General features: G+C 46.0%; 1 protein-coding gene and 1 long non-coding RNA gene across 3 annotated transcripts in view; both read right to left on the reverse strand.

Moving 5' to 3' along the window:
- FSTL4 (follistatin like 4) overlaps window positions 1-22,812 on the reverse strand; it is a 208,797-nt gene that overhangs the window by 134,557 nt on the left and 51,428 nt on the right. For both annotated transcript variants that reach the window (XM_068698227.1, XM_068698226.1), the window contains exon 4: window positions 6,726-6,974. In XM_068698227.1, the coding sequence (XP_068554328.1) occupies window positions 6,726-6,974 (249 nt within the window). The remainder of the gene's footprint in view (window positions 1-6,725; window positions 6,975-22,812) is intronic.
- Window positions 11,642-15,413, reverse strand: LOC137864263 (uncharacterized). The gene is made up of 2 exons (XR_011101400.1): window positions 15,332-15,413; window positions 11,642-14,937 (listed from the first exon to the last, which is right to left on the reverse strand). It is a non-coding gene; the product is annotated as an uncharacterized lncRNA (long non-coding RNA).

Raw genomic sequence — 22,812 nt, forward strand, 5'->3', positions numbered from 1 at the left:
CTGCTAAGGCTGTGATCAAGAGTCTTTTAAAATGAAAATGTCTGGAAAATCTTAAAAAGGCTTTAACATCCTCCTACAAGATTAGTGTTACCAAAGCCAGGAGCAAGCCGCCTCGTGTTCGCATCCTCACATCAATCAATACAACTTCCACGAGTTACCCCAAAGATGGATGCGGTCGGTTTGTAAGGAATTAAGCTGTCAATCACATTTAGAAGGATTCAACCTGACAAGCCAGGTAAAATTGATCATTCCTCAAAAGTCTCGGTGGAGAGAGCTGAAAAAGCAGCATGGGAATAACAAGAAATCCTTTTGGTATATGGAATTCTGAAGTATTCAGGGCATTAAGAACTGTATCAGCTCTAGTGAGAGCAAACACCTCTATTACATATAGCACTCACCTTTCTTTACAACACATTAAACCCCAAATATGTTGGCACTGGGTGCTGAAAAGCTCATTGCAGGCCGGTCCTGCACGTTGGAGACCCCGGCCTCCCACCAGAGGCATTCATTTTACACCTCCCAGTGGCTCTACATCCACCTCGCTGCCACCAAACCAGCGCTGTGGGTTTAAATCGGCAAATATTAATTGTCAGCTGGGAAATCTGCCATGAGATCCCCCAGACTTTTCCAGCTGGAAAGCCACGGAGCGCTAAACGGAGCAGACTTCTCCGCGGCCCGCAGCCCTGCCTGCAATCCTGCCTGTCTGCTTTACAACCACTAAACAAGAAAAAACATTCAACACCTTCTCCGAGATGTTTTGAAATGCTATTTCCTCGAACAAATTACTTCGGCAAGTAACAAAGCACAGAACAAACACATGGACAATAAACAAAGCACCAAAGAAATGAAGCACCAGCACCCGAGGCTGGATTCAGAACTCCTGGAGCTTGCTGCGCTCATTCTTTGCATGAGGTATTAGCCTGGGTTTTTTTCCCCCCTCCAAGTTTGTAATTACCTGTTTTTTTAAAAAAACATCTAAGTACTGAAAGTTTTCTGTCAACATGCAGAAGATGATTGTTTTCTATAATTGGAAAAAAAAAAAACAAACAACTTCTTGAGAATTGGAGAAAAGACATAGGAGAAGTTGGAAGTGAAAGATGCCACAAGCACAACGTAACCGTATGGCTGTGGGGTGGTCCAGGCTGGAAGGGGCCTCAACACTGAGCCCTTCAGGGCCACCTCCTGCTCTGGCAGGCTCTGACGGAGGTCACACAGCCTCCTGGGGCCACCCATCCCTCTGTCTTCGGGGAAAACCCTCTCCACACACCCAGGCTGAACCTCCCCTCTCAGCCTGGATTTGTGTCCACTCCCCGTGCACGCCTGCACACAGCCTGGCTCTGTCCTCTCTGCTATGTGAGCATAAATATCAGGGGAGAATGATGTGCTTGCAGTGAGTGTACACACCTGCACACACATGCTTAAGTGTGAAGACATAGGCACACACACTGGAAGAGTATGTCCAGGCTTTGTGGTATGAAATATTCCCGTGAGCAGCCACGAAAAGCTCCCAGCCGGCAGTGTGACTGTGTGCTAACGGAGGGAAGGCAGCCAGCTGGTTTTCCACGCTGGTTTCTTTCAATATTCCACCCCAAATCTCTACAAAAATATGATTTATTATGGGCCATAAGCTGACCTAGTGTGAGAAGGAAAATTACCAATATTTGCCTAAAGAAAAAAGGTATGTGTTTTAAATAATAGGGCTCCAAATTATTGAAAAAATTACTACTGACATTCTGGGAGAGCTAGGAGGAAGAAAGAACAGGACCAGAATACCAGAGCACAGATGTGATTTTCTAATGCCGCATCTTTCCACATAAACCTCTGTCAGGTCTCATAAAATTAGAGAGTTAGTAGAAGATGGACTAGACAAAAAATAAATAAAATGAATAAGATAAGCAGCACAGGTACAGGGCATTTCCACGATGTAAAGTTCAGGAATTTGGTCAATTGCTCTGCACAGAAATCACGCCACAGCTCCGAACTAAATCTGAGCAGCTGCAGTACAAAGCCACGCGAAATCCCAGCCAGAAAAGTGGAGCTTTTTGTGAAAAACACAAAACACCTGGATAAAGAGAGTTTGTCAGAGCTGGAGAAAATACGGAATGGGCCTGGACAATAATGCAGCTGCCCTTCAACTACCAGGGGCTCGACTGACAGCAGGGCACTTCAGGACTGCTGTTCTAGAAGAAGATGGGGAGGAGGAAAAAAGAAAGAGAGGGGAGAAAAATACTACAAAAAAAAAAACTACTACTAAACATCCTGAAAATGGAAAACATAGCACTAAACGGAGGTGTATTATTTTTTCTAGTGTATTTACACTGCTAGAGAAGTAAATTGTTCCTGTGTTTCTGGAGACAGAGAAGAGGGAAGGGAAGAAAATCTGTACTGAGTGGTGTGTGTGCAGCTATCGCTGGCCAAAAATAATGAGAGAAAAATGAGCGAAGAGACTGAGTGGGTGTAAAAAGTCAAAAGGAGAGGAAAATGAATAGAAGTGGAAATAAAGGAACTGCTGCTATAGAAAAGCGAAGTGTAGTCCAAATCACTGTGCTAAAATGATACAGCAGCATTATGCAAGGCATTTCAAATAGGAACATATCCAGGCCAACTGCTCATTTTGGACATCTGTGGGACAATTGTCATCATGAGCACAGATATCTTTCTGGCTGACAGTAACTGGAGTGCTCTCGGGGAAGAGGAACTTCTTTCTTCTCCTGTTTGGCAAAGAGGAAAAGATTTTTATCCTTCTGCATTTTGTTACCCAGTCAAAGTCTCCAAGCACTTAAACCAAACGACTACAGAAACTCCAAAACCAGTAAAAACATATTAAAAACAAACAAATAAAAGACATAACAACAAGTATGAAGTAGAGAAATCTCAAACAGAATCTTTTCCTACAGGAAAACCAAGCTATGTTTCATCCTGGTGAAGACAACCAGATCAAGGAGGGTTTCACCAGCTCTGTGTAGGAGCGACATTTCTCCTGAGACCTCTGGATGCAGGATTTCTGCTTTTCAATATTCTCCTTTGGGCTCCAAGCTCCTAAGAAAGGTTTCCTACCTATTTCTCCACTGTTTGTTGACTGAGAAAAAGGGAGCGTGTTTGTATTTCCATTTTTCTTTTTCACTACTGGGCAGCACCAGGCAGTTGTGCTGCACCAGAGGGTGCAGGATGAGGCTCGTGGAGATGGGGCCGGCTGGGACCATCCCAGCTCCGCCAGGTGCCTTTGTCACTGTACCCATCTACCAGCCCAGCCTCACCCAGCAGGGCCAGCTCCAGGTCTGCAAACCGAGCACTGCTGCACACCAAGAAATCTGTCAAGGATTGGGGCAATCTGACCCATTTGCTACCACCAACGGTGCCCACACACGGTCCACGCTCGCTGAACAGGTGAGTGGTTTTCCAGATTGCTCTCAAAACCACACATATTTATGCCAAACAATGCTACGGACACATATGATGACTGTGCTCCTCACATATATTGGATATGTTGAAAGACCCAAACGATCCTTTCCCAAATGACCGATCCCAAACGAAACCAAGCTCTTTGCTCTCCTCTTCATAATCAGCTTACTGTGGGTAGACCTAGCTTGGTCACAAGGAGGGAATCGGGGTCATTTTGTCTCTGCTGTAGATAAATAAAGGCCGTCCACTTCGTCGCTGATAACTGGGCAAACTGGCAGAGCACACGGATGCTGTGTGTGGTCACTTGGATACTTCAGGGCAAGGCTTTAAATCTTAATGGAAGAGGGCAGCTGGGACAATAAAACAGGAGGGAGCCCACTCATCAGCCTAATTACACTCAAATAATTAAACTGTCTACTTGACAGAACATGTTTAGAAAGCACGTGCCCACGGATATACACCCAAAGTCCAGGTGAAACAATATTTTTTGCACCTTTAAGATTTTTCTCCAGTTGCAAAGTCTTACACCTTATGTTATACTTACAATGCTACTGTATAAATCTCTAGATTAATAGCTTAATATCAATTTCTGTATAAAAAAGAAAAAAAAAATCATTCTTGATTTAGAAACAGGAGACTGAAGTACAGTGAAATGGGAGGACACACAGAAGGTTACCTGGGAACCACATCAGAAACCAGAGCTGAAGCCAAATATTCCTCAGTCCCATTCTGTCTGATTATTCGCCCCTTAAACTCTTTTTTTCCCTACATTTTATCTCTACAGACAGCGGTGGAAAGTACTTTATTTACTCATGCAGGACGAGAAGAGAGTTCCCTTCTTTCTTCCCTTCCATAAAGCTTTTATTTTGCTGAAAAGCAGATTTAGGCAGTGCCCCATTGCAAGAGTTTAAGGGTTACTTTAAAGTGGGACACGAACCCACTGCTTTCTGACATCATTTCATGGTGCGTTCAGGGAAGTATTCAAGCGTGACATTGTATCATTAGGTATAATACAGCCATTCCAGAGGCACTGATTACTGCAATGAGAACTCATTTTCTTTAACACCGTATGTGATAAGGAATGAATAAAAACGCAGAAACATCACTGTAAAAAGGTAAGGCTACGTACGGGAATGAAAAAACTGTCTGTACACCCCTTTTTGGGAGGCAGGGAAAGGAAACCTGGGGCACCACGTGGGATCTGGGGGGCTGGTGAGCAGCTGTGAGGTTAAGACCTGAATTTTCCCCTCCCAGCCTCTCCAAGACATTTCCCGTGCTGCAGTCCCACCTCCTACTCAGGGACAAGGCAGCTCCCAGCAAGGTCCATGCATGGACCCAACTCGATACCCAGAGGCAGAAGTGCCAGCAGCAGGAGCAAGGCACAAGCAACCTTTGTTGATGCTCCTTTTTAAAGCAAACCCAACACCAAAGCCCAACCTCTTCACCTGGACCTGCTCACATTCTGTCCCTGCAAACATGCCTTTAAGTGATCCATCTCCACGACTAACATCATACCAGGTCTTCAAGGCACAAGAACAGTGATGTGCTCCTAGCTACAAAGGGTATCGCACGAGGATATGTCAAAAAGGCTCTTTAAAAGGACCCCTGTGTCTTAAACAGGCTCCTCTAGCACCATGCACTTGCAAGCGTTAGTAAATGAGCGCCCGTGATGGATAGCTGTGCATACAGCCCAACTCCTCAGGGGCTGAAGTGCCCATTGAGCTGGAGATAAAGGAATTATTTTCATATTTGATCACGTAAATGTCACTGGAGATATTTGCAGCAACCCACTCTAATCTTCCTGTAGGTATATGGAGTTATATTTGACAATGGGTTTTCAAGACACACTCTAGTGAAGCCTTTGTAAGACCTCTCATTAGAAATAAAATAATTTAACGACTTCTTCCACTCCCTGGCATTATATCACATGCTCCTGTTACTGCAGCCCCACTTGATTTGTGACAGGCTGGTACACAGCCTGCAGGAAATGAATGGAAAAGACACGGGTCCCCATCCCAACAGTGATTTGGTGCAATGATGATAACGAAATTTCCTATCGTACCCATCACACAGCTGACGATGTGTGCATCCTGCTGGTAACCAGAACTGCCTCGAACATCATCACAGCTGAGCCGCCCTCACACCTGAATGCCCATCAGACTCGGGCCTCACCGCACAAAATGAGAGGCAATACAGGAATGAAGCTTCCCCTGCCCAAGAAGCCCAAGTCCGTACCTCTCCTCCTGCACGTGGCCTCCAGGCACAGCCCTAACAACCACACTGCTTCCCACGATGGGCATCACAGAGCCAGCAAATCCAAAGCAAGGTTTGAATTTTTAGATAGAAACACCCAATTTATTCTTCGCAGAAGCCCATATTGCTTTGAGCTAAATCTCAGCAGTAAGCCGTGAATTTGGCAGAGGAAAGGAATACCTATTTTTACCTATACACTACATACACATTTATGTGGCTATAAAGTTTATCCAAAGATTGCATAAGTTCTGGAAAAAATCTTGAAAAATAACAAGCATTTTGGAAGAGCTGCACGATAAGCGTTGTTCTGGACACAGGCATTTAAGCAACGAACTGACTCGCTCCTTCTTCTCTGCAGTAACACAACTCCAGCACCTTTATCACTTCTTTGCCTCTCATTCTCCTGTTCTGATGGCACACTTTCCAATCATCTTACTTTGTCTCAACAGCTTTTCTCCTTTGCCTGTGTCATTTGCCTAAGCAGGCTCAAATGCAATTTTCAGCTGTGGTGCCTTTTAGGAAATGCTGACCCACGGAGCTGATGGCTCCCAAAACATCCCCAGCATATCCACCTACTAAATTTGTTGTGAACCCCACTACCAGAGCTTGTAGAGCAGCTGGTGAATCGTACTGCTGAGCTAATTGAGACTGAGCTTCCGCATTCAGTTTTAGGAGAGAATTAAGGTTTTTTTTCCTCATTTGCCCAACAAACTTTTTAAATACCACATACTTTTTTCAGAATGTCTCGGTCTTGTTCAGAGCCTTACCAAATGAATCAACTCGTAAAAAGTTATTACACTGGAAGCTGTAAGCACTGAACAGCATAACTGCAGCGCACACAGTGCTGTTAATTATTTACTGGATCGCAGTTTGATTACAGTTTGGGTGATGACACCCAGAGACTTAAGAGCTGCATAAAACATGGTTATGTTCTACAGAGTCCCAGAATAAACCATCCTTTAAAAATTAATCTCTTAGAAATAAAGCATATTATTCAGCCATTTATCAGGATTATGGTAAGATGAGTGATGGGAGTTCTGCAGAAGTATTCATTTTTAATGCTGCCCTACCTTTGAAGAAACAGTCCTTGCTGTGGATAATGTAGATTTTCTTCCTCTGCAGACACGAGGCTCGATGCAGTTGACAGTGATTTTCATAAAACTTGCCATCAGATCCACACACGGGCATGTAGCTGGACTTGCAGTCTTCCACGCACCTGCACTCGGGCTGCTTGGTGTCCTTGTTCACAACGCACTTGCTCCCCCGGCCGCAGTACTTCTTCTCGCATGATGCGTGCAGCCCATCCTCACCGTAAAGCACTGGCAAGAAGAGAAAAAGTCAGTGTTAGCACTATTTGCCTAACAGACCATGTTCGTCTGCTGTGGTGAGTGGAACAATTCCAAGAGCAGGAGCTAAAAGGTTTCCAAGGCTAAAAGCACATCTCTTTGAACAGCAGCACAACGGCAATCTGGAGTGTCTTCACATCTCCCAGCCCTGAGTCATCAAAATATCAGCCATGTGCTGAAAGCGCTTTCCTGAAAAGTGGTGGACACAAGGCCACCTGTGCTTTCAGGCAGTAAGACAGACAGTTACAGAGAAATAGCCCCCAAGAAGCATGGACAGCAAAAGAGCCCCCCAAGAAAGAGCATCACTGAAGTCAAGGGAATATTATAGGAAAACACTTCTCAACATAAAAGTTACCATCAATGTTTATCCCTACACTCTGAAAACTGACATATAAGGAGATAACTCATTTTAAAAATGCATTGGATAAAATATTTGGAATATCTATCTGCTTTTTGATACAATTGAAAGGCTGACGGAAGCGCCCCGGCACTACAACATTTTCTGTTTCTGAAGTTTCCTCACTTAATGGCTTACAACAGAGCATCACCATAATTCAGACAGGCCAGGGTACTTCCAGACAAGCCACTGCTCAGAGAAATGATTCACATTATACTCAATGAAGAGAGTTTCAGGAAATTAGATGATTCTATGCTAATTGGAGTACGCAAAGTTGAGAATTACAAAGGGATGCTGCAAAAGGCGTAATTAAAGCAGGAATAAACACTCAGTAGCACACAGCAGCCTCTGGCTGTGCCCACACCAGTGGCTCAGTCTGGACCAGCAAGGCAGTTGTGAAGCAAACCCACCACCTGGATTTACCACTTGTAACTTTGGGGAGGTTTTGGTGTGTGCTGTGTGCCCTGTGCTTCACCGTGCTCCAGGTGTGCTGCAGCATCCAACGGGACAAGGCCTGCAGAGACCACAGCGCCCTCCAAAATACACCCAAGTGCTCATCCCTTCAAAAGTTCTTCAAGGAGCAGAACTCTTTAACCTAGGAGAACAGAGCAAATCTTCCCTAGACCTCCCCATTACAGGTAACAGATGTGAGGAGCATCAGCACTAGCTACATACTTCAACCTCCTGGCCCATTTTTATTGCGCAAAATTCCCTGCTAGCAGCCACACAGTCCCTGTTTGCCCACCCACTTCATGCCACTATGAAATGTCCCAGCGTCGAATCCACTTTTTACCTACTAGCAACCAAGGGGTTAAAACACGTTCATAAAGACGAGCAAAAGTCTCTACAAAACCCCATTTGTCTCGGTTCCCCTTAAGCCTGTGTTTTTATTACTGTAAATCTGAAAGGGGAAAAAAAATTCTGGTGTTGGAGGATTAACTATTTGACTCAATAACTCATTAAAATTCCTCCAACCTTGGCAAGCTGAGAAATATTGACTTTTCCTGACTCATAATAAACTAGAAGGTCAAAGCACCTCTGACAAGTGTAAAAAGTACAGTCCCTGGAAGGAGTATCTGAATATGCTTTATTTAATTTACTTATTGTTCCAGAGTTTCTGAAAACCGTCCTGAAGAATACAAATGTTGTGACTTCGGGGAGCCCTCACTGCCAAGGTCAGCTGCACGCCCTGCCCCTGCTGAGATGAGAACAGCACGAGGGCCTGGGGCTTGAGGATGCTTCAGGTGAGCATCCTGATCCTCTGGGTGGTGGGACCTGCACCCATAGGTGCTTGGCTCGTCCACCACACCATGTGCTTTGACACTGCCCTTGATGATACTAAAAATCAAGATTTAGGAGGTATCATTGCCTCTAGAAATGTAATTCAGATACAACTACAGCAAAGCCCTTCCTAAGCTGTCCCAGTCACTAAAAATTGACCTCATGGACCCAGAACCAGCTGAGAACCACACCGAGCATCTCACCAAAGGTTTTCTCCCTCCTCGGGCACAGTAGCTACATCCTGCCAAAGCAGCTACCCCGGGCACCAGCAGTAGCAAATTCCTCCTACAGCCTCGAGCACTTTCTGTATTTTGATTTTTAATAAAAAACTTAGTTACTGAAAACAAGCACTACTCCTACTGCAATGGAAATTTAATTTTTTTTTAATGATACATCAAAGGTTTGTTTAACCACCGGCTTCTCAAACAGACAAAATACTCTGCCTTTCCTATTACCGTCCTGGTTACTATGGAGAAGCCACAAAAAGCCTGCTTGCTTTTATGCCTCGCTCATTTTGCTCACAGTTTGGTTTCTTCTGCGTTCCCAGATGGAGAACTCCTGTCTGAGCACCCACGAGTCGGTGAGGGGAGCAAGGAGAAAACCCCGCAAAGAGCTGGAGCTGAAAGGTTTGCACATTCAGTAATCCTGATGGCCAAGCCCACTGAAATGGAAGCGTGCCGCCCCTCGCTGCTTTCCTGCCACGTTATGAGAAGTGACTGCTTTCCCCGCTCTTACAAGGATTATTAAAACCAGAAATGGGAAAGGTAATCAAGTGAAACTACCAGCTAAGTGCTCGCGGAATTTATGAGCCCCACTGTACGGCACAAGAAAAATATAATTTATTTAATTTATTAGTTGCAAAGAAAGTCATTTACTTAGGTTAAAAATTGATCATCTTGCAAAACAAGCCACTTTTCAACACTAATTAAGTTTACCCAACATGGCTAGTGACTGAATTGTTACATTACATTAAAGTCAGCTTGATGGAGAGAGGAAGCCCATTTGCGCACATCCACAAACACATTTTGTGCTTCAAATTGGTTTCTGGCTGCCCCTGAGAAATTTGGAATTCCAGCTGAAAACCAACAAAATCTTGGCACAGGCAGTAGAATAACCGAGTTCGGGAATTTCACAAAGCTGGCTCATCTAAAAGCAAGACTTGAATAAGGAAATGAAGATGTTATTGCCATGCTTAGACACTGGAGAACACGCACCCACGCTGCTCATTAATTCATAAAGACTGAGACCTTGTCTGCCTTTGACATGCCACTAAATATGTTACAGATCAGACTTGAGCTATCAGATAAATTTTTTTTGCTCCCAAATACATCCCTGTTCCTTAATCCAGCAAAACTCCCCAAGAGTTCAGGGAGGGCTGGGGCAGTGACAGGCACTGACTTCAATTCAGACCAAGGAGCCAAACCCATCACACGCACAGCGAAACCAAACCCCAAGCAGCTCTATCATACGGCTATCATAAAAAGTTGCTTAGACGCTGCAGAAATGTAAATTATTACATTTACATTTAAAAAGTCCGTTTGCCTTCAAGTACCAGTAAGCTCCTGCAGGCAGCCGGACATCCAATCTTCCTGCTGAAGGTAAAAAGTTGAGACCTCACATTGGGACCAGAGCCAGAGATGGAAGCCTTAACTATGGGAAACCAGAGACTGGGATATCTAAAACTGGAAGCTTCTGCTCCATACCCTTCAAAGGCAATGCTGCACCTTACAAACGTTGTAAAACAATAAAATAAAACCCTTTATAAAATTACAAAAACATCCAGTCTCCCAACATTTTTGCTTCCACGAAGGAAAGCAGTGAGGCAATGGGAAAGGAGCTATTTACTCCTCCCACATCCCGACATCAGCGTTCAAACATTTCCGTTTGCTACACTAAATAATCTCCTGTGGTCTAAAACGTCACACCTGAAGGCACTATTCACTGCTGAAAAATGTGCATTGCTGGTACCTGCAGGCGTGTATACATAAATTGCACACACAGCCAGGTGGATTTGCTCGTGCATTACACACGCCTACTTACACACACGGTTATGCACGTATAACACTGTCTAGACACTTCCCGTACACTTGACTTGCCACAGCTTCACTTTTGCTGATAACACAAAGTCAGATGCTGCAGCACGAGGCCTGAAACCTTCCCTTCCCAGCACATATTTAATATACACCTTGAGTAACTCATGGCTTGAAGTAACAGAAGTTCAGCTGCGTGACTGCTGCACCTGGCTTCTGTGCTGGGAGCAAACGCGTGTGCTGTGCATATTGTTAGGAGAGCAATAAAATGAGAAAAGAAACAAAGCAAGAATTTCACAATAATCTACTCTACGCGTTTCTTGGTTTTTCATTGCATGCCTGTTATGAAAATGTAGAAGCAGAGAAGCCGCAGTGAGTCACCTGGTGTGGGGGCACGGCCACGGCGCAGTCATCACCTCAAAACCAGCACAAACACCTAAAGGAAAGGCAGGCTCTGAACAGGAGCACTGCGACAAGGAGTCACCGTGCTGACAGCACCACCAAGGGAACTGCTTCATCTGAGCCTGTAGTTTAACATCAAGCCAAGTTCAGTAACAACGTGCAGTTATTCTGCAAATAACAGAAGGAAGCACTCAAAATCATATGAGTTTCTTTATTAACATATATGTCCGAAAATTAGTGTTACTTTCTGTCAGACCTACGAAGTCAATTAGAGGCGATACCACGGAAAGGCACTTGAAGATTTCCAGTAACTACACTACGCCTAGTTAATTAGGCGATATTTTACCCTACATCAAATCCATTTAACCATGATGAGATCATGATTAAATAATATTTTTGGATGGTATCATGGTGTATGAAGAGTATTAACATGAAAAAAGAGGCGAGACGTGTAAAAATCAAAAGATCCCATCTGTGTAAAGCACACACACAGATTTCTGAGGAAGAAATAGCAGCTGACATGAGACCACATATATTTATATCTTGCCATGAAACTCAACCATGCGCAATTTGCTTGATTGTCCTCATCCTGGAAGAGCTGCTGAAGAGGCGATTCATAAAATTGTTCTTTATCGTGATTTTTAGTTGAAGTTTTCCATTATGGGTACTTCACGCTGAAGGCACTGCGATTCCATTATCCCTGTGCAAGAGGTACAGAGGCATCCCCAGGTCTGCTGCCAGCAGGATCCCACAGCCTCGATGTTTCCTTGGCACCCGTACACTAAATGTGAACACCCTAGAAAATTTGGGTAGCATGTACTAACGTGTGCACACGTATTTTGCTTGATCATGGCTTTAATTATCTCAGTGCTGCACAGTGTGAGGAGTGCAGGAACTTTCCAGTATCAGACGTGGAGGGCTCGGATCACGTTAATACTTTGGTTTCTTTGGCAAAATCGCGTGTCAGAAGACTACGCTCCTCTGATGGAAGGCAATGAAATCCCCACAGGTCACTGCTCAAAATCACTCCTGTTGCCTTTAATCTTTCCCATCAATCTTCCGCCTGCCCCACTCCTTCACTCCAGCTCTCAGGACCCGCCTCGCTCCTCTTGTTTGCGGCTTTTATCCTCTGACCAGCACAGCAAGCCCCCGCGCTCCACGGGCTGCTCTAGAAGATATGAGAAATCAATAAGTGTCGTGCATCCTTCTGCTCATCCTCCAACAAAGTTCTTGTGGAAGAAACTGCGAGAAGGTTTGAGTCCAATAATGAAATAACTACAGGTGACTCGCGTGTTTTCCTGGCGATCTCCCGAATTGTATTACCAACGGAGTTGCCAGAGGCAAGCTGAACAAACAAGATGCTTCCAGATGTCTGTGTTATTAAGCTTTAAACCCATCCACGCACGTTACCTTCTGTTTATTCCCATTTCCCTCTCCTTACACACCACCCGAGGCTTCCCCCCGGGCTGCCTGCCCGGCACTGCTCACCTCTCCTACGGTTCTTCTCCACCCAGGAGTCACAACCTGGGGGAGCCACAGGTCCTCCCGCAGCTTGTTGCGAGGCACCAGTCTCTCACTTAAAGCTTTTCTAACATTTTACTCCAAAACTTTAAAAATTTGACCCTCACCTCATCCACTTCTACTTGGAGGAGGATAAAATTCAGAAGCCAAGCATATTGGCCACACTGCAGCATAAGGGGCATGGATAGATGCGTGCTTGGCCATTGCTCATAGCACCAATTTAAAAATCACAGGACGCTTTGCTCTTGACCCATCGCTGGTATTATAAAAAATGCCAAGTTTCCCTCTAAGGCGTATCCTAAAGTCTCACAGAAATCTATTTTCTTTTTTTTTTTTTTTTTGACTCATTACCTCCCAATAAGACCATTCACTGGAAAAGCACTGTTTGTTTATTGTATGCCTATTTTGCCTTATATATGCACAAAGCAAATGTTAGTTCACGTTGGATACAAAGATATTTTTTTTTCCAGTTTCCTGACTATTTGTATTCTGTCAGTGCATCAATTTCTCAGGCTCACTGAGAAAAAAGAACAAAACCAAGAAGCCAGCTCATTGTGTTTGCCTCAAAAAAGAACAGTTTTCTATCATTTTTGGTTGCAAGAGGAATAGACAAAGGGCTTCTGCAATTAAGCTCAGTGAGCATTATTTCATTATTCCTGAATTCTGCTCTTAGGATAAACCATGAGGCTTGCACCAAAGCACACAACTGCCACTGCAGGAGGTTTCAGCGTGATGGATTACAGGGACAGCACGGTGTCATCGCAGCAGTACCTGTGTCAGCACCACCACGAACGTTCCCTTTTCTTTAGGGTATGTTTTGTGCGTTTGAACCTTACAAATGAAGTTTATTTCTTGAAAAACATTCTGCACGCTGTATGGAAACATGGCCCAACAATATAGGTCAGAGCAACCACAGCCTTTCACCTGCCCCACTCGCTGCCAGGCAGCTGGCACGGGTACAACCTAAAATGCCACAATTATTGCCAGGTCTTCCCCTAACTTCCATATTCCAGCTTGCTATCGGTGTTACTTGGAGGTATTTGTGCCTTAGAGGAACGGGTTTATTCAGCTCCACCAGGAGAAGCGTTTAACTCTGCAAACACCACAGGGCAAATATGCAAAATGTGAAAATCCAAGTGCTCCATTAACGGGGACTGGGAGAGGAGGAGGGACGACAATTTTCAGGGACAGATGTTTTTAGAGGGAGGCTATCAATAGCTGCACACAGATCCCTGCTACCTGGCATCTAGTCCAATGCACCACGGAAAGCGGCTGCAGGGAAACGAGAGGCTGGATTCCTGAAACATTTTGAGTGCGCCTATTTCTGAGCATTGATGGGGTTCCGTAAAACTTGCTGTACGCTTGAAAGATACGGAGCAAAAAGGGAAAAAGTGTCAAAGCCATTTAGCTGTAATGGAGTTTGTGTTAGTGCAGGTGTTTTCTATTTTTTATTTTTTTTAAATTCTCCGTGTTTGACTCAGGGCTACTTGACGTTATTGAGGAGGCAGCACCGGCACCAGGATCAGCATTCCTCTGTCACACCTACATCAGCATAAGCGTCCTGCTGGAAACTGTTGATGTTGCACGGTGCCTTTTCACATTTTTTTCTCCCCAAGACATTTCATTTATGTTTTCCTGACTGGATGTCTTAGAACCTCATATATTACAAGCATAGGAGCGTTCCCACACAGCACAAGTGCGAGGCTGGAGCCAAACGGGGCCATTAGGGCAGAACTGCAGCCACACGGGGGGGATGGACATTGTTAGAGATCAGTTCTGAGCTGCTTCACGAAGGGAAATAACCGGTGGAGGGACCCTCTTACTGGCTCCACGTGTCCCCTTCTCATGGCTAAAGGGTCACAGAAATCCAGGCAATAAGAGAAGTGCGGCACACAAATGAGTGCAGGAGGCAAAAGCCCCAGAAGGAGCCTGCAGCGATGGTTCAGCAGTGTCCCAGCTGCCACCCTCACTCCGACTCCTTCCTCTCCACTGCTCTATGATGAAAACACGAGGAAAAAGTGAAGCCCTGGGGAACATCAGCTCGAAGTGGCTGGCCAGCACAGGGTAACAAAGCCCAGCTGCTGTCTACAAGCCCGCTGTGGTCTCCAAGGGCACGGCAGATGGCCTGCAGATGATCCGTACTCAGAGTATTTTGCATCTTCTCAAAGTAAGGCTTTACCCAAAGTTTTCCCTGTGTGCATGCTGGAAGGCTTGATGGGGTGATTTCCTTCTAGGTAAGGGGAGGATGCAGCGTACCACATCCAGGGAGCCCCCTGTCCTCAGGGAAACTTTCCTGCTGGAATGGCTTCAGAGAGATTCCAGAGGAGGTCAGTGGGTCAGTTCGATAAATCAGCGAGCATTTTCCACTCACCAGCCGTGCTGGCACAAGAAAAGCAAGCAGAGCAGCACCAAGGGACTCCCACCACAAGCCCCCATACCCTGGCACCAACTTCACCATGTTCCTGTTTCAGCAGTTTCAAGCAAACTCGAACAATCTCATGGAAGCATTTCAAAAAGAAATCCACACGCGTACATACAGATAGATTTTACAGTGAATAACCACTGCAGACCCCCAGCAGCTGGACCCACACACCACTCAACTTTGCCTCCGCCAGCTCTGGCTCGTGCACAGCTGAAGTGGTTTTCTCAGCTGCTCTAAAACCCAAGAGAAACTCAAACACCCAAGAGCACAGACCAACCCTCGTCCACACATCCTCCAAGCTCGCAGTGAGATCTTTCCTCTTCACCCTCTGTGCCAGGAGCCTCGCTGCCAAAACCCTGCATGGAACAAAATTAAATTTGCCGCACAAATGGGAGCCGTGGGAGCGCTGCCCGACTGCCTGCACCGAGCGGGGATGCTCAGAGGATGAGGGCATCACAGGCCTGGTGCACATCACCGCCAGGATGCAGCCACCCAGCAGCAGGACGTGCAGGCTGCGAGCCAGGGCTGCACGGAGCCAGCCAGCTCCTGCCAAACGCCTCAGTGCTTGAAATCCCTCCCAGCTTTCCGAGCCCAAAGGGAAGCTTTCTGAACTAGCCAGTTGCCAGAAAGAAGGGCGAACTGAAAAATCAGGACTGCCTTCACAATTAGTGAGAACAAGGGATGTCTTCATTTTTTTTTTTCTTTTAAATGAATTATTGAACATTTCTCAGATAAGGTTTATAAAGCTACCAGGAACAAACCACACTCAATTTCAATTGATAACAAAACAAACCCAAAACGACATCTGCCAGCAGGAGAGCCACAAAAGACAAACACAGGCATTTCATTGAGATTGCAAATAAAGCTCAGATGAACACGTTACTGCCCACACCGGGGATGTGCTTAGCAGCTCACCGGCTGCACAAATCCTGCTGGCGGTGGGCTGAGGACATTCCCAGGGGGAAATTCAGACGTGGTATCCAGATGTGGGCACTGCCAGGCAGAGCCAGCCAGCTTCGATCGGGATGTCACCAAAACACGCACACAGAGACCAGGACACGGTCCCCAACCTCCCCAGCTACAGACGTTGCTCTGGCAACTCCCTGTCCTCAAGCGCAGGAGCCAGCAGTGCCTTCAAGCCTTAATTCGGGGCTGGTCAGCATGAGTGAGCAGTAAATGCTCCTTGAGCTCAAAGCCAGCCTGAAACATTGCCACGGCACAGCCCGAATCGATAGCTATTTGCATTCCCCTTCCCGTTCTGTTATCTTTAATGAAGTTCTTTTCCCAGCACAAGAAATACGGAGAGAAACTCTTTTCTAAGCAACACCACGCGGCTGTTCCGCACCTAATGCTAATTCTTGCAGCTCTCCACTGGTTTCATTCCCTGTTTGTGTCTGTGCTGTTGTTGTATTCCAGCACTCCTCTATTTTGTGTACAGACCTTTTTATTTCACTGCCTGCTCCATTCGGGGCCGGCGTTAATTCACAGAAACCATCTCTTTTGGGACAAAACCTTGACATTTTGGCCACTCATTAAATGCTTCTCAGACCAAACAGCGTGTAGTTAATAAGAAGTCTTTCAAGGCTTCGTCCCCGAGGCGCGGCTGTTACTCAGCCCTCCTTCCAAGGGATTTTACTTTCTCATCAATACAGGAAATTACCCCAAGGCTGTATTTGAGGATTTCTCTCTTTCTTGAGATAGTTTGATGCCCACAGAGTGCTAACTGTGCTACCAGATCTCTTCTCAAAATAAAGGTACCCATTACCCTTGCCAGTGCTGCCACATCACCCACTGCCAGCATCCCTGTCTCAGGCAGCGGGCCGCTATTCACCCCATTTCTCTACAAATTGAAAATAACTTGAAGTTTCTGGAAATTTTTCTCTGAAGTCCTCACCCTATTCCAGCATCATCTGATACTCATTTGTGTGTCAGCCATACACATTTATATCCATAACTTCAAACTTGTTCTGACAGATCAGATATTAAAAAAAAAAACCTGTACGAAGTGGATAGAAACATACACATCAAAATCTTAAGCCCCTAACTTAAACAAGAGACATCTTTCTTAACCCCATTTACCCTCCAGCAGTTACTCCCCCACCTGCTTGTCCTACAGAGAAGGACAGAAGAATTGATGCCATTTCTGATGGACTGCTGGCCTTTTACTCTCCCCACCTTCACATCCATGCCAAAGGAAGCCACGTAGCAAGCACCTACCTGATGGAGCAGTTACAGCCCATTGAAGGGATAACACAATCAAATAAAGCCTACTAAAACGTTATTTTGAAAGTGAAAAGCTTTTAAGCTCCACATACTGTTAGAACTGACTCAGAGGGTATCCACACAGAACGTTAACACCGAAACGCCACCATTAGCTACTTTATTTTTTTATTCTGAGAACTAGGAAAGTCACTCATTCCTCAGGCTGAGACACAGCATAGAATAACCCAGAAAAGGTGTAAAAATATATAAAAATGCCAGTAACAAATTAAGGGTTTCTGCAGTGAGTGCTTCTTGTTTCAAATGTCTTGAACTTAATGCGAATCTTGTTAATCTGCACAGCTGGGGATCTGGGCTGGGAAATATTACAACTATTGAAGAGCTGGACTCAGTGATGTGAGATGCGACCATCTCCCTAAATCTCCATCCCTCCTCCATCTGCAAACAGCAGCAATGCAAATAACAGCAAAAAGAGGGGGCCCTCAGTTGTCTGACCCTCGTGGGGGTCCCTGCGAGGCATCACCCCACAGCCCAGGGGCAGAGCACGGCCCCCCCACGAGCTGTGCCCCACACACAGCACCAGGGAGCTCAGTGGGGATGCCCAGCGGCACAGGAGCAATGCTCGTTCGTTCATTCACCTGGGGAAAGCGTGCCAAAAGCTGAACCTGACTTGGTCTGTATAAGATAGGAGTACGTGTATTCGCTGCCCTCCCTTTGAAAGTGCTCTGAACAAAGAATAAAAACAACCACAACTGATAAAATCAACAAAACATCGCTTCTCCTCCACAGCAAAGGCACCCAATGGAAACAGGGTCACGCTTAATAGTGGAAGAGGAAAAGCTTGGGATAAAAGGCAGAAATAAGCCACAATCATCAGTTATCAACATCAGAGTATATTGGGCTAAAGCAGCATTAGCAGACTTCTTATTCTTTTAAGATGGGTAATGGAATAAAATCTATTTCAGTGCAGGGCACATCTCCCCTGTTAAGCTGATCCACACCAATACAATAGAGGCCTGACCACACAAATTGGGAAAAACAAGGCGTGCTGAGATGCCCGCGAGGCCAGGCTGTGTGTATTTCTGCACGTAGGTCAGATCAGGGCCACGAAGCCCACAGAAAACCAGGGCTGCCAGGTTAAAGCAGGCAAAGGATGCCCAGCACAGAGCACACCGTGCAAAAGGACAGGACTTGCATTCAAATCTGAGGCTGGAATTAGGCTTTCCCATCACTTTTCAGTTCATATTAATCCCCCTTTTGTTTTTTCACCCTTAAAAAAAAAACAAATACTACATTGTTCATTTTCAAATTGAGGGGCAAAGCAAGCAGCTCCCTGGGCTTCCCTCCCAGCCCCTGCCATTACAGCTTGCTCCTTTGGACGAGCACAAACAGCTCCCAGGCAGCTTTGGAGGCAAGATGCAGTGATGAATTGGATCAAAAAAGGCAAGAAGAAGGGCAACGTTTTGCACAGTACCTTGGGAGTACTGACCAGCACAGAAAAAAGAAATGAGAGTCACTACATTGGGCTCCTCGGCGAGAACAAGTACACAGAAAAAACAGCTTTTACTGATTTACCTGAAGTTACGGCCATTCCCAGCACTACTTTTAGCAATGTCAATACAAAAACAGTCTTGCCAGTTTATCTATGAGAAGGAAAAGGTCTGAGAAGCTAAAATAATCTCAAAAAAATGAGATTTTCAAAAGGGCTGTATATTAATCACAAAAGGAGCAGAGCCAAGCAAACGCTGCCCACCCCGTGCTGAAGACGGCCCTTTTCCTTGCACCAACAGAGCTCAAAAGATGACTGGATCAGGCGAATGCAAAGGCCTTGGGAACAAGTATACTTTAAAAACCCTTTGCTTTAGAGAGAAAAATTGTGCTCATTCACCACCAGTGCAGTCCTCGCATCATGCCCATTGCTCCCAGACAGGCAGAGCTGGCCTCAGCTCGCCACCCACCCCCTGCGCTGCCCCACAGGGAGGAGAGGAATTGCTTCAACCCATCCTAACGGGCCAACACCCCCAGAAGGCAACAGCCAGCTGCTATCGTGTGCTGGTGGCAAACAGGATTACCAGCAGCGCTGAAAAGTGAAGTCCTCAGCTCAACACCGCACTGGGGACGGCAGCTGCTTTCCAGCCCCGCACTGCAAATGCCACCTTGCCGCAGCTTTCTGTGCTAATGGGGCCGATTTTCTCTATAGGGAAGAAAAAAGCAGGGAAAAAATTCAATTTTTAGGCTTCCGAGTTCCCTGTCGATGCACATGTGCTCCACCGCCCCGCTCCCATTAACACCCAGCATGGGGAGGTTGGAACAACTTCACGGCTGCTACAAGCTGGGATCATCCAACAGGCAGAGCAAGTGTTTAAAAAAAAGTTTATTTCATTTGAAGGTTTTCTGCACTAAATAATACAGCACGGATTTGACTTAAAAACTGTATTTCAACAGAAATATTTGTTGCCAGCCGAAGGACAGAGCAGAGCCCCCGTTGCCACTCGTAATCCTCCCTGACACCAACGGGAGCTGCATGTGCAGAGCAGGTCCCTGCGGGGGTCCTGGGGGTGATTTACTGACTCCAGCACGACTGAGACTAAATGGCTGCCTCCAGGTCAGTCAGGTGGAAGAACAAGCAGTGCTCATTCTGGGGGAAAAAAGGTCTGAAAGAGTCAATGAAAAGAAATCCCTCCAGGTGCCACCATGACATGGAGTGAATGAGCAGCCTGTAAAGAGGGGAAAAGGGAAAAGTCTGGCAGAAAAAGGGAGAGAAACAAACTGTTCTCAGTGTGAGATGGCAGAAGAAAACCCAAAATGAAATCAAGTTTCTCAAAAGTTCACATTAAAGTTGGAACTGTCTCAACAGCACCCACCTCGGTGGATAAAATGCACAAAAACTAAAAACCACAAGCTCTTCCCCTTCCAAATGCCCTTCCATTAGGAACAGGGCTCGGTTTTCCAGGAACAGAGTTTGTGAGGGTGGAAAAAAAGATCATTTCTCTTCTTTAGCACCCTGAAAATCGAGGCAGGTCCCCTGTCAGAAGCTCAATGGTCCTGAGCTGGCACAGGCAGGTTTGTGGGGTGCTGCGGAGGGGGCTCCATGGGGCTGCAGAAGCCGCCTGAGCTGTGCTCTCCCACTGCATTTGTTGTGCACACCTCTGCTGGCAATTTAAATTGATTTCATCCTGAACTATTGCTGTGGGATTAGATAGCATCACGTGGGGCGCAGATGTATTTAACACAACTGGTAGCAAATACATAATTATTAAACAGGAGGACGGGAGAATGAAAGGCTCCTCAATCAATGCTCGTGCTTACAGCAAATAGGAATATTTTGAAGGGACAAGAACAGATCTAGTTCCTTCTTCCCGTCTTGCCCAGCACAACTGCTGCACGCACTCAAACCAAGTAACAGACGTCTTTGAAGGCACAAAGTGGGATACGGCAAAGAAAGCTGCTAACACAGAGCTTTGTACTGCACGGTCCAAAGGGAGTCCACGGCGAGGACAAGGCAGAATGCATTAAATCTCAATTAGATCATAGTACACAACAAAGCACACAGCATTATCATCAGATTTGCTCACCCAAGGATTAAGTGGTTTCCTTCGGAGAGGTCTGTGCCTGCAAAGCGTCTGGGGGACCGAGCGGCTCTGCGGCGGTGAGCCGCCACTGCTCTGCTGCTTTTTAATGAATTGCACCCATTAAATGCATCTCAAAACACGGGATTTTACATGTGTGCAGGGCAGGCTGCAGGCTGTGAGGAGATGTAACTCAATATTGTGGAATTGCTGAGTGTTTTTAGCCTATATATCTTACTGGGGCCCGTCTAGATATGCCCAGAAGTCCAAAAAAATAGCATTGTAGAAAAAAATAAAAAAGAAAATAAAGCTTTGGACACGTACTTAAAAAATAAAAATAAGGTAATAGTCCAGTCATTTTAAAGTGCAGTGATTTAGGCAGTAAGGGACATGGTTTGGTGACAGGACTCAGTAGGTCATGGTGATGGTTGGACTCGATGATCTTCCACCCTGCATGATTCTGTGATTCCACTATTACAGAGTCATTATTTGCAAACATGTTTGTTATACAATACTTAGCATTAATAAGGCCTGATAATTACACACGCAAACAGCTTATCCCTGCATTACAAACACAACCAGCTGATGCACACACAGCAGCAGGCGCGCAGCCAGGTGCAGGCAGCAGCACCCAGACTGAGCACCTGGGGTCCCATCCTGACACAGGACATCCCCACTGCTGGGATAGGACCAGCAGCAGGATTTATCCGGCCACCTGGAAGCATTTTCATCCCATCCCCATCTCCTCTGAGCCCAAGGGTCACTTGGATACAACCGCGCAGCCCAAACTTTTCTCTATTAGCTGCTGTTTTGTTCCTTCAGCAACACTCACCACAATACCCGACCTTCCCAATTTCTTCCCCCACGTCATTTCCACAGCCCTTACCTCTGCTGCCTCCGCTCTGAGCACAACTTTTGTCTCAGATCTTCCAACGCTGGCCATTTGGTATGCTATCAGCAGGAGCAGACTTCACCCAGCCAGCCCATTGTGCCTGGTTTGTGCTTCGCTCCCAAAGAACAGTTAATGAAGTGCAAAACTTCAGGGCTGTTTGATTAAAGGGCTAATGCTTGTGAAATCAATATGCTGCAGAGAGGCTGGCTTCACGCGGGAGCACTAACGAAGTACACAGAATCCCCCCGGCCGGGTGGCTGCTTCGAAGCTGTTCACAGAAACCTTTACATCCAAGCCCAGGGTGCTGCGCAGCTCGCAGATACGAACATCACAGGCAGCGCCAACTCCCGACAGCAACAGACAGGGAAAAATTAAAAAAAAAAACTAAGTTTTATACAGAATTCAAATGCAACAGGAGTGCAGACGCTTCTGCTGCGTGTCTGTAGCTGGTGTCTGTAATTTACCAACACCTGCTGTTGATGCACCTTAAAACACCCATTATTCAATAAATGCTGCAGAAATTATCCGAGAAGTGGCAGCATCTTGACTCGCTTCTGCAACAGCGCTGTGATACCTGCACACTGCATTGATACCCTTTAAAGCTTTTACTCCTCAGATGAACAGTGTCAGTAACCAAAATTGTGGCAAGACCAGCAACTTTAGCAGGATCCCCAGTAGCTTCTGAGTGTACCTTTTTATGTTGCACCAGGAAAGGAAGCAACCAGGTAAAATACACCGCAGCCAGGATTTGTGAGATACTCACACAACTGATTTAAATACAGTTTTGGACTGCAGAGGCAATGCAACCCGCTTCTGCTCAGTGTTAGTAATGGGGATGCAGCCTGCTCAAATGGCCCCGGAGCAGAGCTCACCAAGCACCACACGAGTCCTCTCCTGCATTTCCCCTCCGTGCCCTGTGCCCGGGGGTCCCCACAGCTGCTTCCCAGTCCCTGGGGCAGCCCCATGTGTCTGAACAGTGCTGACACCACCACCACCCTGGCTACCTCTCTGGGTACAAAGGGAAGCGAGGTACTCACACACAGCTGAATATTGTGTAGTGCTGGTGTCCCCCAAACC

Source organism: Anas acuta, chromosome 14 (assembly GCF_963932015.1).
Source record: "Anas acuta chromosome 14, bAnaAcu1.1, whole genome shotgun sequence".
In the NCBI taxonomy this organism is placed as follows: Eukaryota; Metazoa; Chordata; class Aves; order Anseriformes; family Anatidae; genus Anas; species Anas acuta.